Below are 18,493 nucleotides of genomic sequence, written 5' to 3'. Positions count from 1 at the left end.
GGAGCAAATACTGTACTTTTACTCCACTACAATTATTTGAAAACTTTAGTTACTAGTTACTTTCTACAATAGGGTATTGATGATACTTTCACTTAAGTACAGTCTGTGTGTCTTATCTGTGTTTGAGTCCAGCTAGGCATGTACGCACAAAGTCACATTTTTGTGACTGCATACTGTACCCAGCGTTCACATACCAGCATGGCAAGGCATGGAGCCGACACATCACGGATAACGTGTGAAGGAACATAAATTAGGCAGAAGCTCTCATTCAAATTCATAATTGAATGAGACAGTGTTGAAACTGATAAGCCATGTCACATTAAAGTGGATTATCAAAAGGCAAACGACAGCAGACAGTATGCGGGCTGTCAGCCCTATCAGCGTCTTTCACATTTCAAATCGCAAACTATCATTGACTGGTGATTACAAACTATAATTGACCCAAGGAAATAACAGTCACACTTACACAGAACACACAGTAAAATGACAGAAATCTATGACCTGCGGGGTTGTGCGGGATCTACTGACTAATGGAGCTGGGATGGTTTGTGTATTCATGGCTATATAACATTCTAACATCATCTTTGTCTAAGTGTTGACAACGTGCCCACACTACTTTTCAATGTGTTCATTGTCCAAAGATTTTGTCTGCCCTGGTTGCACCGATGTTATGACAGTCTTTATCATATCCCTCCCCCCCATTGCACCGTGCCCATTCACCCATTCAATCCGGGAACGCATCTCTGTCATTTTTAGATGTCTTTGGCTATTCAAAAATAGCAGATATACAACAAGGGATGTGTGCATTATCAAACCCAAATATAGAAAACCCTGAACTCTCCCTTTAATGCCACAACAGTGGTGCACTTTGAGATTCTAATTTGATTTATTTGCCCCTAAAAGAGCCCCTGAAGATTAAGAAGAACCCAACAATAAAGGGTCTATTCACAGTGTGTTTAGTGGTAGTTAGTTACACTGAGTTACAGTTGAAGTGTTAAAGTGTGAACAGCAAGCCTCCACTAGCGTGGTGGGGGGGGGGGGGGGGTTAAGAGGCGATAAGAGGTTGCGGTTATCTACAGCGTTTTAGCCTGAGTGGTTTAAAGGAGGGGGAGATCAAAAGTTGAAGAGATCTCTCAGCCCTTATACTTGAGCCGGGGCGGAGGACCTCCTCGAGAGGCCTTTCCAAGTTCCGAATGATGTGGCGTTCTTTGTCAAGCCCAAACGTTTCACCTCACGGTTTCCCCCTCTTAACAGCTGGACCCTCCGGGTGACCCCTTGACCCCCGGCGTCACTTTTGGGGGCTCACAAAAAAAAGCCAAGAGGAACGGCACCCACTTTAAATGCACACTCAACAAAACACTAGAGAGCCAAAAGCTGGAGCCTCAATCTTCTCCCTTAATCTTCCATAGTCTCTAACGCAAACACCTACACCCACACACACAAACATGCACACGGGCTTGACTGTTATCACCAAAACACACACCAATTATTTACCTTTGTTCCAAATGCATGTAATCAACAGTTTCAAGTTAAGCAGCAGCGTGGTTTTTGTTTGGAGCACCCGCCGAGAACAAACGGCCCCCTGGAGCCTACAGTAGCCTACTGTCTTGCATTTTGGTTAAGTTTGTCCTCTGCACGGGACATGTTGGGGGAGGATTTGGGGATATTAAAAGGAGAATTGCGGACTAGCCTTTTTCTTACCTTCATCTGATTATTTTATTATTACTATTATTATTGTTATATCCTGGAACGAGTGGTACAGCAGAATATTTTAATAACTCCATCCTGAGTCCACCGCAGCTAAAAACGTAAAATAAGCTGCCTAAATCGCATATTTTTTTATAGATATCTGACGTTCATATTGACAGAAAACTCTCCACAGTGTTTGTGTTAGACGCGCCCCTCTGGAAGTCTCGCAAGACGAGATTTCACCCGTGATTTCATCCAAGTCCGCTTGTAAACACTACGGCAGCCCTTTTGGGACAAAAACACTATGGCGAGGTTTCTGTCATTACAAACGTCAGATATCAACAAAAAAAAATTGAGCCCCTGACTTGGGATGGGGAGTTATGAAAATGTTTTACCGTCCCACTCGTTCTAGGATATAATACAGGGTTCCCACAATTTTTTACCAATACATTTCCAAAACGTTTTCTGAATATTTAATCCAATTTCCAGGCCTATATAACAATCATTCAGCGCAATAATGAGTCTCTTACTCCTATGTGCAAAGCCCAAAATAAAGCATAGAATGGTATTCCATTCCAAATTTCGTGCCAAATTTACTAACTAACTACGCATCACGCTGCAGCACGTTGTGAGCTTGTAGATCTGTTCTTTTTGTCACGTCCGGTATACATTAGGCATGTTACATATTTCGTGTAATGTTATACATGTATTGGAAAATGTTTTTTATTAACTAAATCAATAGCCAAAAACAATGCAGAGCCAAATATTTTTCCAGGACCCCTTGATAAATTCCAAACCTTTTCCAAGACTGGATTTTTTTTTTTCTAATTTCAAAATATTTCCAGGAATTTCATGACAGTGGGATAAGAACATCAGATAATAAAGGTAAGAAAAAGGCTAGTCCTGAATCCTCCTTTTTAACTCTGATGTTTCACTGTTCCCTCCAGGCTTATTTCCTTAGAAACTGGGGCAGTGTCATGCAACGGTGAATGCAGAATGAGTTTGGGGGGAGATAAACAAGAGTCTTAGGAATAGCCATGATTTGTGCATCCAGTGAGAGAGAGAGAGGCAGTGTGTGATCAGGTGGTCTCTGTGCTGCTAGCTAGGCTCCTGTAATTAACAGCCTGGGCCAAATCCCAGCCAGGCATGTCCAGATACATTAACATGCAGAGAGCCCTCACTCTCTGCCCCACAAGAACTGCTCAGTGAGCAGAAAAAAGCAACACAGGAACACATTTTTTGAAAATAGCCCCAAGGCTGCAAGCCTGCACATTGTGGAGTACAGTGCCACACGGATACTATCGGTGGTGTAAAGTAATTAATTACATTTACTCAAGCACTGTACAATTTTGAGGTACTTTTACTTTACTGGAGTATTTCCAATTGTCTATACTTTTACTTCTACTCCACTACATCTCAGAGGCAAATATTGTTCTTTAACTCCACTACAATTATTTGAAAACTTTAGTTACTAGTTACTTTGCAGATATAAATGATTACATTATAAAACATACATTAACAACTTTAGGCCTATTTTATGCCTAGGCTATTTGAAAATAGCCGATCTACAAGCTCACAACGCGACACGTTGGGAGCTTGTAGATCTGCTATTTTGAAACATTTTAGTACTTTTACTTTTGGTAATTTAAGTACATTTTGATACCAATACTTTTGTATTTTTACTCAAGTAAAATTCGAATTCTGGACAGTATTGATACTTTTACTTAAGTAAAACATTTGAGTACTTTTTCCATCACGGGATACTATAACTTGTGGAAGGCAGTTCAGTTTTTTCCTTCCTCGCATTGATAATATATATAAACGAGATGCCAGGATGCTGCCTGTGATGACAGACACGGCCCACAAAACAGCCATCAGGTGTTTAAAGGAGCAATTGTAAAAGTGTATCTCCTCTCCTGATAGATAGAGATAATTCCAGATTCACTGCAGCTATACTGTAACACCCGGGTTTTCCCCATGGGAGACCAAAAAAAATCTACCATTCACGCAAGAAGGAATCCTCGCCTGGCCAAGGGAGATATTATGAGGCTTATGAGCTTCAGGCCAGGCTAAGTTGTCAATCTAAGTTCCAGACCACCTCCAACCACTGCAGACGTACCAGTTACAGTATATTTTATAAACATAACTCTATAATACCGATTGGTTAAAATAATTGCAGCTTTAAAAGGGATATTTCACCCTCAAAATCACTTTTTTTCTATCAATTAGTCACCCCATGGAGACTTGAATTCATGGATATTTTTTTAGTTTAGTTTTGTGGTTAGTGGAGCGGCAGTGGCTCAGGGGTAGAGTGGCCGGGTAGAGTGAACTGGAAAACCGCAAGGTTCCCAGTTCGATCCCGGCCTGGGGCGCTCCCCTAGAGTTGGTGTCGAAGTGTCCTTGAGCAAGACACTGAACCCCTAATTGCTCCCGATGAGCAGGTTGGTGCCTTGCATGGTTTCCTCCGTCATCGGTGTATGAATGTGTGTGTGAATGGGTTAATGGCACAATCAATGTAAAGCGCTTCGGATAGAAGCGCTATATAAATGCACCATTTACCATTTACCATTTTAGTTTTTGTCGCATTCCTAAGCCAATAATTTGATGACCAGCGGACCGGTAGGTAGTGGGTTCCAGTAGGAGACACAAAGGAGACTCTTTGTGTCTCCTACCTAAATTAGTGTCTAGGAATGCGACAAAAACAAAACAATATCCATGAATTCAAGTCTCCATGGGGTGACTAATGCATAGAAAAAATGTCATTTTGGGGGTGAATTATCCCTTTAAGTGTGGGAGACTCACACCAGCCAAATGCAGTTACATTTGGGTTGTGCTGCAGAGGAAAATGATGTATGAAATACACATGAACTATCAATATCTATCTATTAGCTAGCCTAACATTTGAGCATAAATTTAGCCTGGCAGTTAGCCAGTCACTACTTCACGTTATGATCTCATCGCAGTTAACCCATTAAGACCGGGAACGCATCTGTGTAACCATTTTAACCATTATTTTATACTTTGGACTATTCAAAAATAGCAGAGATACAAGCTCATAGAGCAGCACCAAGCCACGCTACGAGCTTGTAGATCAGCTATTTTTTTTTTTTTCCGTGAACATTTTTGCAAATCTTTGAATACTGTATATATATTATATATATATATTTTAAGGGAACATTTTTAACTCAAATCTTTACTTCTGGGTTGGGTCCCTGGAACGACATATTTTGAGATGCGGGTCCGCGGCCAAATACATATAATTTTAGCGGTCCTTGACATGAAAAAGTTTGAGAACCAACAAAAAAAAACTGTTATGATTTAGAAGACATTTGTAGAACCCCCAGAAGCAAAGATTTGAGTAAAAAATGTTCTCTTTCAAAAATATATAGCAGATCTACAAGCTCGTAGCACGGCACTCGCCAAATAGCCAAATAAATCAAAAAAAAATGACACGGATGGGTTACCGGTCTTAATGGGTTAAAGGTTATGCTGGCTGTATTGTTTGAAAGAACACAATTTTTTTCCCACTTTGTGACTTGATTTACAACTGAACTGCAGGGTAATAAAAAGAGAGGCCATCTCTCTCTGTCCCTTTCTAATCCCTGTTGTCCACCGCACCCCCATCACTCATCACCGCTTCCTGTTCCTGTCCACACAGGAACCAGCAGGAGCACCAGGAGGAAATACTTCCTTGACTGAGAGAGAGAGAGGAGAAGCACTGCAATAGGAGGAGGTGGGGTGGGGGTGGGGGGTTGGGGGCGGGGGTGGCACGTACTATACATGTAGGCCCCCGGGCCTCTATCAGCTACTGGACAAACACGCACACCCTTATCTGGAAGACCCACATACGGGCAAGAAAAACACAAGCAGAGAAACAGGACTCTAACGGCTACTGATATTGACCTCCTCCATTTAATCTGCGTCGTGAGAGAGCAGCAAGAAGCAACGTTAAGACTTCCTAGTACACCAACATGGTAGCCATTAACCATTTAAACCCTATATGCTTCATTGACCGTCGTCACCAAGGCCTCTATACTTGTAGGGCAGTAGGGCTGTCATGATCAAAAATGGAAGTTGGCGATTAATTGTCACTAAAATAATTGCGATTAACGATTTAATTGTGTGTCTGTTTGGCATCTAACAATCGAACATATTAATAAAATTAAAAAATCTGTCGGCTTCGTAATCATGATAAATAACTTAAATATACAAAGAAATTAATAACATTTAATATGTATTTAAAATGTATACATGTAAAAATAGCAGAAATATCAGATCTACAAGCTTACAACGCGTCACAAAGTGACGCGTTGTAAGCTTGTAGATCTGCCATTTTTAATATATCTGCTGTTTTTAATATTTGAAAATGTGTGAAAATTTTTCAACATGTAGATGATTATGATTATGCAAATATAATTGCGATAATCTCATATAATTTACAATTAGACAATTATGTAATAATTGTGACAAGCCTATATACTTGTTGTTCCACTAGTATTCCTCTGTATTCAAATCTATTTGCCAAAAATAGCACAACACATAGTTGTGACGCATCGTGAGCTTGTAGATCTGCCATTTGTGCCCCCAGAATAGGGACGCAAGGGTGGTGGTGGTTAATAAACATCTACTCATCCCTGTACGAGGGCAAGTAAGGTGCTGCAGAATCACACAACCTGTGCTTAAACTCATATTGCATAAGAAGTGAAAGTTCAACTTTATGTTGAACGGGAACATTAACTCTGGTATTTGTGGGCTTTTGTTAAGCCAACTGCCAGACAGACAGCAGGTCCTGAAAAGGTCCTGAGAGGGTGCCTGCCCGGGTGTTATGGTCCTTTTAGGATTGGCGGTGAGAAGTGCAAAGCTCAATTTTTGTGACTGCATATACCTAGCGTTGCTTTAAGTGCAGATCGTGCACCTAGAAGTGCACATAAAAATACTTCTGTCTGAGCATAACTTAACCCATTAAGACCTGAAGCCGATTCTACAAATGTCTACTAAATCCCAACAGTTTTCAAAAAAGAAAAATGTTGCTATATCAGTGGTTCTCAAACTTTTTTCATAATTGTCAAGGACCCCCAAAATTATATGTATTTGGCCGCGGACCCCCCCCCCCCCCTCAATCTCAAAATATTTGGTTCCAGGGAGCCCCAGTAGCAAAGATTTGAGTTAAAAAATGTTCGCTTTAAAATAATACATATTCACAGATTTGCACACATTTTCTCAATTTCTCAAAAAATTGCAGATCTACAAGCTCGTAGCGCGGCACTCGGTGCCGGCGTTCTTGAATTCATCTGTCATACAAAACCTAATTCATAAAAAGAGTAAAGTGGAACGGAAACAGCTTGTATCTTTAATACAAACAACTTAGTGTGAAGCCCAGATCTGTGGGAGCAGCTGGACTAGATTATTCCTTCCATCACTGAAAAAAAGGCAGAGCAGCTACATTCATAGTTACACAAGTTTTATGGTTTCATAAATCATAGCACTTCCTTGCCTAGTAAAAGAAACAAAGGAAGTCCGTGGTGCGGCGAGAGGGTCATATTTTATTTTAAGTCAAGTGCTAGCCATGTTATTATTACCTCCTGTTAACATAATATTATGTTATTAATAATGTCACAGTTCTGCACACAGTAAAATCCACGGTGTTGTCAAGGATCCCCAAACTGGTGCGTATTAGGCAATGGAGCACCCATTTGAAAAGATTTCGTACCAGAACCCCATAAGAGAAGATTTTTGTTGTTAGATTGGATTTAGAGGGAAAACTATGATCTGAATACGAATAGACATTCTTATAGATTCTATCATTGGGTCAACTTCTAGCTGTCAAAATTGAACTGCTCCTCATTTAGCTGGGGACCCCCTGGAAACCCCTCAAAGACCCAAATGGGAGTCCCCCAGAAAACACGTTAAGAACCACTGGGCTATAGGGTAACCTTACCCAACACAGAGATGTACAAAACAATCAAACTGGATCCTAGTATAGAGACCAATGTCTGTTATTATTAGACACACGACTAATGACATGCAATTTAACTTCAAAACATCCACAATTACACATCACTGGTCTGAGGGTGTTTTGCCACTTTCACTCTCTTCCCTTTCTCTCTCTCTCTCACTGTATTCTGTCCATCTTCCACTGAAGATCTGTCCATCTTCCTAGCATCCCTATTCTGAGTGGAAGATCTGTCCATCTTCCTAGCATCCCTATTCTGAGTGGAACATTGGCCAAAAATAGTAGATCTACAAGCTCACAACGCCTCGCAGCGTGAGGCGTTGTGAGCTTGTAGATCTACTATTTTTTGGCAAAGAGGTTTGATGTAGATGGGTGGGGGGGGAGCAGACTACTGTAAGTATTGACAGATCAAGTGGATTGATGTCTGGAAAATACACATTAATCCAACACACACTGATGTCAAAGTCTATGAAGCTGTCGAAGAAATCTATGAAAAGGTTTCATCTGCAACACAATTTTATACAATAGGTAGTGTGTGTGTGTGTGTGTGTGTGTGTGTGTGTGGGGGGGGGGGGGGTCCCTGCTTCATCTCTCTCTCAGCTAACTGAGAATTGTAATATTTGTGAGCTTGTAGATCTGCTATTTTTGACTAATGTTCCACTCAGAATAGGGATGCTAGGGTTCAAGTGGTTAATGTAAAAAAACATGATAGTATCACACAAAGATTTTGGGGGGGGGGGCCCTGTAGTAACTCTGAGGACCCCCTAGGGGTCCCGGAGCCCCTGTTGAACACCTCTGATATATAGGATATAGAATATAGAATATAGAATACAAAACAGTTATTGATTGTTTGTAAAACGTTGAAGACCCCTGTTCTATACGTTATGTTATAAAATACAATAAATGTGGTCAGATCAGATGACAATGAGACTAGAATAAACCTACACAATTTTATACAATATGTAGTGTGTGTGAGGGGGGTCCCTGCTTCATCTCTCTCTCAGCTAAGGGGTCCTTGCTGGCCTGAAAACGTTGAAAAGACCCCCTGTTCTATATGTTATGTTCTTTTATTGAACAAAGACAACACAATAAATGTGGTCAGATCAGATGACAATGAGACTAAACCTAATAGCAGCAGCTAGTTGGTCACAGACAGCAGGCTAACTGTACTAGCATGAATACACCTGCTCCTATCCAGACCACAGGACAGGTTCAATTTGTTATTATGCTTTGTTATAGAGAAACATGCTACTTCATATTTTCTGGACCACAGCGAGCAGTGACAGTGAACAGAGGTAAATAGTAATAATGTTATGATGTGAATAAAGAACATTTCATGTGTTCAGTCTGTCATCATCATTAAGCTGCTAGCTCTGCTAAACACAGCGCAGTGGGAGGAGTCAACACAGGTGGACTAACATCAATACTTCCGGCTACAGGACTTCAAAGTAAGACTAAACCCTTGCTTTGGATAATGTAATAGGTTTTTTATCAATACGTGTTCTAATAATGCAGAACAGTGTTGGTTTGGATATCTTAGTAGGAATTGTAAACAAATATTACATTAAATAAATAGCAATATATATTACATTAAATAAATAGCAATATATATTACATTAAATAAATAGCAATATATATTACATTAAATAAATAGCAATGTATATATATATATATATATATATATATATATATATATATATATACATATTTATTGAATGTATTTAATATTTACATTTATATTTATGTAATAAATATGTATTATTTATCATTATTTATTTATAATGTATTTATTATTTATTTTTATTAATAATAATATATATCAATGACCACTTGGCAATAGACAGCAAAGCTCATTTTAAATGTATATATATTAATATTACATCCATATTTCTTTATGTAAAATGAAATGAGCAAATACAATAAAAAATAATAAAAGACAGCAGAATATCCGGGCTCTTTTAACTTGACGCGCATCAGCCTCCATTCACACAGACAAGACAGACGCTCGAGCGGTGGTGCTAATGCTAAATGCTAATGCTAGCGGTGGATGGATGGATGGACGCGGTGCGGCAGCGTTCATTCACCGGTGACACTCCACTCACCTAGCAGGGAGCGGAGGTGCTTCAGGCGGGTCAGCACGTCCTTCTTTGGGTCCAGAACTTTCTGTGTAGATTTCTTGACGTCGCCATGTCCCCGTCGAGTGAACATTCCGCTGTAAAATGCAATGGTTGAAGCCTGGAACGTGTACCTTTCCTTTCTTCTTTTTAACCATGAACGTATGTGACACTTTCCTCGCCGCCGCCACCACCAGCCAACACTCTATGCTCGTTCAGTAAACATTCAGCCGTTTGTCCTCCTCCTCCTCCTCCTCCTGCGTTAAACCGTGGGGGGGGGCGTGTGTGTGTTTAAACCAAGGACGAGCGTGAGCAGGATGCGTCAGTGATGTCACCCTCATGCGGAAGTCTGTAAATCATTATGATAATAATTACAGCAGTGGTTCTCAAACTTTTTCATGCCATGGACCTAGCTGTACAATACAACTCTCGTAGACGTATTTATGATTCTGACATTTGGATTGAAAACGTCAGAATCATAAATACGTCTACGAGCGTTGTATTCTACAGCTACCATGGACCCCCAAAATGATATGTATTTGGCCGCGGACCCCCATCTCAAAATATTTAGTTCCAGGGACCACCAGAAGCAAAGATTTGAGTTACAAATGTTCACTTTAAAAAATATATATATATATAAAGATTTGCACAAATTTTCAAGATTTTTCAAAAATAACAGATCTACAAGCTCATAGCGAGGCACTCGGTGCAGCACTATGAGCTTGTAAATCTGCTATTTTTGAATAGCCAAAGTATAAAATCCTTTTATACTACTAGTGGATACAATTCTTGTGATGCTACATTAACACATTTTGCTGTGGACCCCCTGGAAACCCCCCCCCCCCCCCCCAAGGACCCCTGGGGGTTCATTGAGAAGTTGGGCCGGATACAGAAATTATTAATTAGGGGGGCATTAGGAAATGCTGGGGCGGCGGCTTCCTCGGCGCTGCGCAAAGCGCGGCGGCGCAAAAACATTTTGCGTTTTTTTTGCGTTTTTTCCGGCTGTTTGTGTAATACTGCTTCCTATTGTTTAGGAGTAGTACTGCATGTGTGTGTGTGACTGTGTGTGTGGAAAATCAGGGCAGAGGATTATTTGAATTGTGCAATGATACATGATGGAATATGATTAAGGATTATTTTGATTATGGTAAGCTCACATTTCATATCATGACATAAATGTAACTTTCACAAGCCCCCCCCACCCAAAAAAAAAAAAAAAAAACATTTTTTTTTTTTGGGGGGGGCAGTCAGGGCATTTGGGGGGGCATTGCCCCCCCTTGCCCATGCCTAGATCCGGCCCTGGGACCCCAATGGAAACAAGCCATAGTGTGTTCTTGGGTTTAGTCATTTTAGCATCCTTTTGTATGGAACTGTACCTCTGTGCTTTTTTGGGGCAAACTGTTAATAAAGTATTCAATCAATCAATGAATCAAAACGCACAATTAGGCCAAAGGTTTGCCTTTGTTACAATGTAGGCTAGTTCATTAGTCACAACAAGCTCGTGTTAATGCTTTTCATTTACTGATAAATATTTATCAAACCAACACAGAATCAACCACATTTGATTGATTGATTGATTGATTGATTGATTGATTGATTGAATATGGTCCTATGTATTCAATGCATCAAGACATATAAAGACATTAAATACTACTATACAAGAAATCATCAATATCATCAATAATCATGGCGAGGCGCTTGGGTGGCACAGAAATGTGTGGGGAGAATTCATTGGCATAATGACTAAATTGGGGAGAAAAAGGGGGTAAAAATGATTGGCTACTTTAAATACATAAATAAAATTAAAAAATAATCATCAATTCACTTTCAAACCTACCCCACCCCACGATCGATGCCATTGAAACGAACATCCTGTAATAAGCAATAATTAACAGTTAATAAGGCACTTATAAGTCCCAAGATGCTTATTAGCCTTAGAATTTATTAATAAGGCTATATAAGTGTTAATAATAGCATTGTAAACAACTGTAAAAAAATAATCCTCAGTACTTGAGTAAATGTACCTAGTTACTTTCCGCCACTGTTTGTGATGACGTCACTGTACCACCCTTGGCATCTCTTCCCATGTGTAAACACGGAAGTACAGCTCCAATGAGAGGGATGTTCACATCATGTGACAACGCCCCCCTTGTTTACAATGGGACAATGTGCACCGCCCCCCCCCCCCCCAGGCGCTCAAACATACACATTATTAAGCTGAAATTAACAATAGGTAACATGAGAACATGTTATTCTCTTAATGATTTCATGGTCTTTGAATTTTGTCAAAACATTAAGAAGCATTGTGAGCTTGTAGATCGGCCGAAATGTGTAGAAGTGTGTAATGTATCTTTTGTAATAATTATCTAAATCTACAAAGTAACTCAAGTTTTCAAATAAATGTAGTACAGTAAATGTACAATATTTGCCTCTGAGATGTAGTGGAGTAGAAGTAAAAGTACTGGAAATTAGAAATACTCCAGTAAAGTACAAATACCTAAACATCTTACTTAAGTACAGTACTTGAGTACATGTACTTAGTTACTTTACACCACTGGTATAATATAATAGTAAGTATTCACCTGACCCTCAGTCAGTAGGCTATTCACCTGACTGGCCCATAAGATCAGATATGAGTAGAAACACTAAAGTGACTCTCAAGTGCCGCCTGGTGTTGGAAAAGGGTTATTACAGTATATAGAAAGCAAACCTCCTTTGTCGCTATTAGCTGGATGAAGTTAGATTACCCTCCCTGATCAATTCTCTCTCTCTCTCTCTCTCTCTCTCTCTCTCTCCTCTCTCTCTCTCTCTCTCTCTCTCTCTCTCTCTCTCTCTCTCTCTCTCTCTCTCTCTCTCTCTCTCTCTCTCTCTCTCTCTCTCTCTCTCTCTCTCTCTCTCTCTCTCTCTCTCTCTCCTTCTTAGATCTCTCTCTGTGTCTGTCTGTCTGAGTCTCTCTCTCTCTCCCTCTTTATATGAACATGCAGTGTGTGAAGACACAGGTCTTGTTTAAATAAAGGTATTTTAAAAGTCTCTCCCCTCTCTCTCTCTCTCTCTCATAATACAGGTATGGATTCCTTTATGGAGGACGTTGGTGCGTGACTTAGTTTAACATGGGGAGAGACTCACAGTCCTTGACAGATCTGGGTCAGGATAGGATCCAGAGCATGGAGGAGACAACTGGAGCAGGTGTATTTGTGCTGCAGCCTTCATCCGCCTTCCCAGCCGTTGTGATGCTCCACAAAGGTCTGTCATATCATCCAACATGTTTCAAAAGTATTTAATACAAAATAAATAAATGTGATACTTTCCATGCACAAAAAACTAAGCAAAAAACGTTTAAGATGTAGTGAGATTCAGTAGCAGATCCACTAGCTCGCAACACGTCACGAAGCGAAGCGTTGTGAGCTTGTAGATCTGCTATTTTCACTAGTTTGGGTCCAAGGCAAACGTCTAATTTCTCTTTTGGGTCTTGAGCTAAAAAGTTTGGGAACCACTGCTCTACATAGTCCACTGTTCAGGTATTGGCTGGATACGCACGCACACGCACACGCACGCACGCACACGCACGCACACACACACACACACACACACACACACACACACACACACACACACACACACACACACAGTATAAAAATGCCGCCTAGTTAACCACAGTAAATTCCGGAGTCAATTAGGTTCCATTTGTATACACTCAAAGTTAAATTAACACTCATTTCACTGTGTAGTTTTTTTTTTAGTATAGTGAAGGATGCCTGTACTGTGTGGTATTATACCCTTTTCATCCTTTACATTAGATGCAGATGATTGTTTGTCACAAAGCAGCTATATCATGTTTGCATAATGCTGCATGCTGCATGCAGAATTTTAAGCATATAGTACAACATTTCCATGAGCTATAGACCCAAAACAATGTACAATAAATGATAAATAAATGTTTGTTTGTTTTGATGTAAATATACATGAAAAACACTGTGCCATGCCTATGATAAGTCTAGCTTGCGACTGAGCCCTCTAAAAAAGGTTCTAATACAACCAAATTATTGTGAATTTAGTTGACCAACCAGTCTCCATCTAACTAAGGGTGGTGAGGCCCGGACCGGGCACCTAGGCTCTATTGTAGCCTGACAGCGCGGCGCGGGTTCGAGTCCCGTTCTCGACGACCTTTGCTGTGTGTCTCTCCCCGTCTCTCTCTCCCTCTTTCCTGTCCATCTTCACTTAAAATAACTATCAATAAAGGCAGAAAAGCCCAAAACAAATATTTAACTAAGGGTGTTGAGTGAGGTTTCAGTTGAGCCGTGTGCGCGCAGAACAAGATGACACCAGGCAGGCAGTATCACATGACAAGTCCTGAAGTTTATTACACACAATAATAGAGAACACATACAGTATTAGTCCATGAGCCAGACAAGATTTCATTACCGAAAGAGTGGGAAAAACCATACCATAGGGTCAATATAAGTAAATAAATATATGATAACCTTTCCACAGGACCAGCTTTTTCATAGTTATCACACATTTTGTTATTTTCCCCATACGTACATGACAGGTGAAAAAAAATCAAAAAATCAAAAAAATAGTTATCATAATGAAACTTCCCCAGTTGATTACTTACATGAAAACAATGATTTATTGTATTACAAGTTTTCTGAACTTGTATATTTAAATATGCAAATTAGGGCATGTTTTCCTATATAATGCCTAATTTGCATATTTAAATATACAATTTCAGAAAACTTGTAATACGATAAATCATTGTCTTCATGTAAGTAATCAACTGGGGAAGTTTCATTATGATAACTATTCTTTAAATTTTGTCATTCTTTCACCTGTCATGCGTATGGGGAAAATAACAAAATGTGTGATAACTATGAAAAAGCTGCTCCAGTGGAAAGGTTATCATATATTTATTTACTTATATTGACCCTATGAACAATCTAATATAGGTATGATTTCGCCCACTCTTTCGATAATCATTGCTCAATTTTGGGGCTCTGGCTCATGGACTAAAAGTAGTTGATTGTCATCATGGCGTATCAGTATGTGCTTACGCCGATGAGAGTGATTCAACACATGTATGTACTTTAGTTTGGACACTAACATATCTAGTTAGACGTACCTACTGTATGACTTTGTCAGAATGAACCTGATAACCTTGTGTCTCTCTGTCTACATGGAGACTGGCTGGTCTTTATATTTGGCAAATAGAAAATAGAAAAAAAGAATTATACAAAAGCTTCATTGCATTGAAGGCCCTGCCATTCAGTTCTATCAAGCAGAGGGTAGAAAGTCTTTCAAAAAGAAGGTCTCCTGTAGTTAATACATTAAAACTGGGAAAGCGCCTTTGTCATTTTAGATTTTAGCTATATATATATATATACACTAGCAACATATATACATTTTTCAGAAAACTCTTAGGATTTAGAACAGTAGTGTAGAACAGTGGTTCTCAAAAATAGCAGATCTACAAGCTCACAGCGTGGCACTTTGTGCCGTGTTGTGAGCTTGTACATCTGCTATTTTTGAACATTTTTGAAAAAAACATTTGAAAAATTATGTGAAGTATTATTTGAAAAAAAAATATGACATTTTCAACACAAATGTTCTCTTCTGGGGGGTTCCCTGGCACAAAACATTTTCAGATGAGGCGTCCGTGGCCAATTACATATCAATTTGGGGGGTCCTTGGCACGAGAAAGTTTGAGAACTACCGATTCAGACGGCATACATTTGTAGAATCGGGCCTCAGGTCTCAACGGGTTAAAGTAAACTCTAGATTATGGTAAATTAAACAATCCAGTGTGCTGATTACTTTAATGGATTTTCAAAACAAATCGTTCTACCTGGTCGTACAGAGAGTGAATTCCATCAAGGAAATGAGAACGTTTCTGAAAGGAATCTTAACCCATTTAGACCCCGGAACGCATCTGTGCCATTTTAAGATTTCTTTGGCTATTCAAAAATAGCAGATATACAAGCTCATAGCGCGGCACCGAGTGCCGCGCTATGAGCTTGTAGATCTGCTATTTTTTTTGAAAAATCGTGAAAATGTGCGCAAATCTTTGAATATATATATTTTAAAGCGAACATTTGTAAAATATTTTGTTCCAGGGACCTCCAGAAGCAAAGATTTTAGTTAAACATTTTGTTTAAAAAAAATAATATGTAAAGATTTGCACAAAATGATAACGATTTTTCAAAAATAGCAGATATACAAGCTCGTAGCGTGGCACTCGGTGCCCGCGCTACGAGCTTGTAGATCTGCTATTTTTTAATAGCCCAAAGTATAAGATAATGGTTGTAGCTAAAAATCTAAAATGACACAGTATGCGTTCCCGGTCTTAATGGGTTAAGTTTGAAGAAATTGGATGGATTCATTAATCAAGCCCAATAAATTGACATTCCGTGCCATCTCTTATTTTCGCTCGTGGGAAAACCTATCTATCTTATTTGGGAAGCAATTAATTTCAAGGCAAAACTAGGAAATTAAATGAATTTTATTTATTTTATTTTGTCGAGGGACACACATCTGACATGGAAGTCGGGCGTCATAAAGCCGCACTTTAACTTTCCTCTTCTGCCTCGTATTTGAACCTGGGTTCCTGCTCAAGTATTTTTTACCATTGAGCTAATAGAGCCTGCCTGCTTGCTCAGGGGAGAAATTGAATCTTGACCATCAGGTCAAAATTCGTGTCAGTAGGTGAGACATGACCTTTGACACGATCTAAATGTCTCAATAGAGCAGGGAGACAAAATACAACCACCCCAATTGTATAAGTTATATTGTATTACCAATAAATACCATACTCTACCATACAGATTTGACCAAATAAAAATGAATTCCTGCTTTAATAAGGAATCAAGTTTGCATTGCAAATCTTTTTAGAGGATTTTGTTTATGCCAGGTGCAAAAAAAAGGGCTAAATCATGTCTTCTAACTTACAAATGTTTAGGAATATACGTAGGCTATTAGTCTACAACATTTGATGATGTTATATGAATCTCACCAGTTTCTGACAAAACAAAACAAACACTGTAATAAACACATGTATCACAGTCTTATTTTTGAATAAAGGTGGACAGAATTTGACCAGGAGATGGCGCCTAAAATTTCACTTCTACCAATTTGACCAATCACTGAAAATAATATAGCAAACATCCTTTCTGTTTATATAAAGACATGACCCTGTAGCCTGCAGCTTTTAGACTACTTTGAATGGGCTCTCAGCACAGCATGATGCCTTTTATGCACATAGTATCTGTCTATGTGGGCAGCATTCCATAACATTAACCACTTCAGCCCTAGATTATACTTCGGCGTACAACAGTGATCATGCAGTGATTATTTTTTTTAAACGTCTTTTTTTGAAAGGCCGTTGAAAAGGTATAAAGTGATTAAACCAGTGGTTCTCAAAATGGGAGTTTTGAGAACCACGCGAGTGCCGCGCTATTAACTTGTAGATCTGCTATTTAAAAAAATAACTTTTGTGCAAATATTTGAATATATATATATTTTGTAAAGGGAAAATTCTTCACTCAAATCTTTGCTTCTGGGGGTTCCCTATTACAGAATATTTTGAGATGGGGGTCCGCGGCCAAATACATATTATTTTGGGGGTTCTTGACATGAAAAGGTTTGAGCACCACTGATATAGCAACATTACATACGTTTGCTTTCCATTTAGACCTCAGGTCTAAATGGGTTTAAACCAACAAGCATGGCCTCTGAGGATGTCAATAGTGCTACCCTACAAAGCCAAAGTGCAGTAACTACGTTTTTGGACACACCGACTTATTTGTGTATCCCAAAGGTCAAATTAGCCTTCGTGATTTTGGGGGATAAATAATTACCTCAAGAACAGATGTGCAACTATGTAATATCACTTACATGCCGATATGTCATTTGGCTGACCAGTTGAATCTCTTTTAAACCCATATTGCAGTGATAGCTGATAGCTTGTTGCCCTACAACACCTATGTTCTCAATAAAGAAAAAGAGACAGTGTTCTCCTTTATTCACACAGCTATACGATGACTCACTGACTCTAAATCAACCTCTCTCTCTCTCTCTCTCTCTCTCTCTCTGTTCTTTACAATGGAGGTTTTTGAATGACAGAGGAGGAGGAGGATGAGGAGGAGGGCAGAGAGAGAGAGAGAGAGAGAGAGAGAGACCACCAGGGTCCAGCAGAGAGGAGGAGGAGGAGGAGTAGAAATCAGCCTTTGACCCGCGGTTCTGGTGTGACTCTCATTATCTGAAGTGGGCCATTCTGAGACAGGGGGAGGTCACCGCTGTCACAGCAACACACTGATTACACAAAACTGGGCTGTTTGGGAAAGGATGGATGCATGAATAAAACACACACACACACACACACACACACACACACACACACACACACACACACACACACACACACACACACACACACACACACACACACACACACACACACACACACACACACACACACACACACACACACACACACAAACACACAGGTTATTGTCGGTGTGCTTTGTCATCAGTCCTAATTGATTGTAATCACAGTCGTGTCTTCTCAGAAACCTCCCACGTTCTTGAAGTCATCATCTAGGATGGCCAGGATCCATACGGTAATCTATCAACAATAACAGCACACCTCTAATCCTGCACCTGGATGGATTTAGTGTCATTTTGTGAAAATGGATGTATTGTTGGCCAAGAACACAATTTATCTTTATAGTTATCTGTACAGTAG

At 39.6% G+C, this 18,493-nt stretch overlaps 1 protein-coding gene across 1 annotated transcript in view; it reads right to left on the bottom strand.

Moving 5' to 3' along the window:
* ralgapa2 (Ral GTPase activating protein catalytic subunit alpha 2) overlaps positions 1-9,937 on the bottom strand; it is a 224,708-nt gene extending 214,771 nt beyond the window's left edge. The window contains 1 exon segment of the mRNA XM_080414999.1: positions 9,745-9,937. Coding sequence (XP_080271125.1) covers positions 9,745-9,850 — 106 coding nt within the window. The 5' untranslated portion in view covers positions 9,851-9,937.
* Positions 9,938-18,493: the final 8,556 nt, after the last annotated feature.

This window comes from Gymnoscopelus braueri, assembly GCF_963280865.1.
Source record: "Gymnoscopelus braueri genome assembly, chromosome: 19".
Taxonomy (NCBI): Eukaryota; Metazoa; Chordata; class Actinopteri; order Myctophiformes; family Myctophidae; genus Gymnoscopelus; species Gymnoscopelus braueri.
The sequence above is the reverse complement of the archived record's forward strand: the minus strand, read 5'-3'. Positions and strand labels throughout refer to the sequence as shown.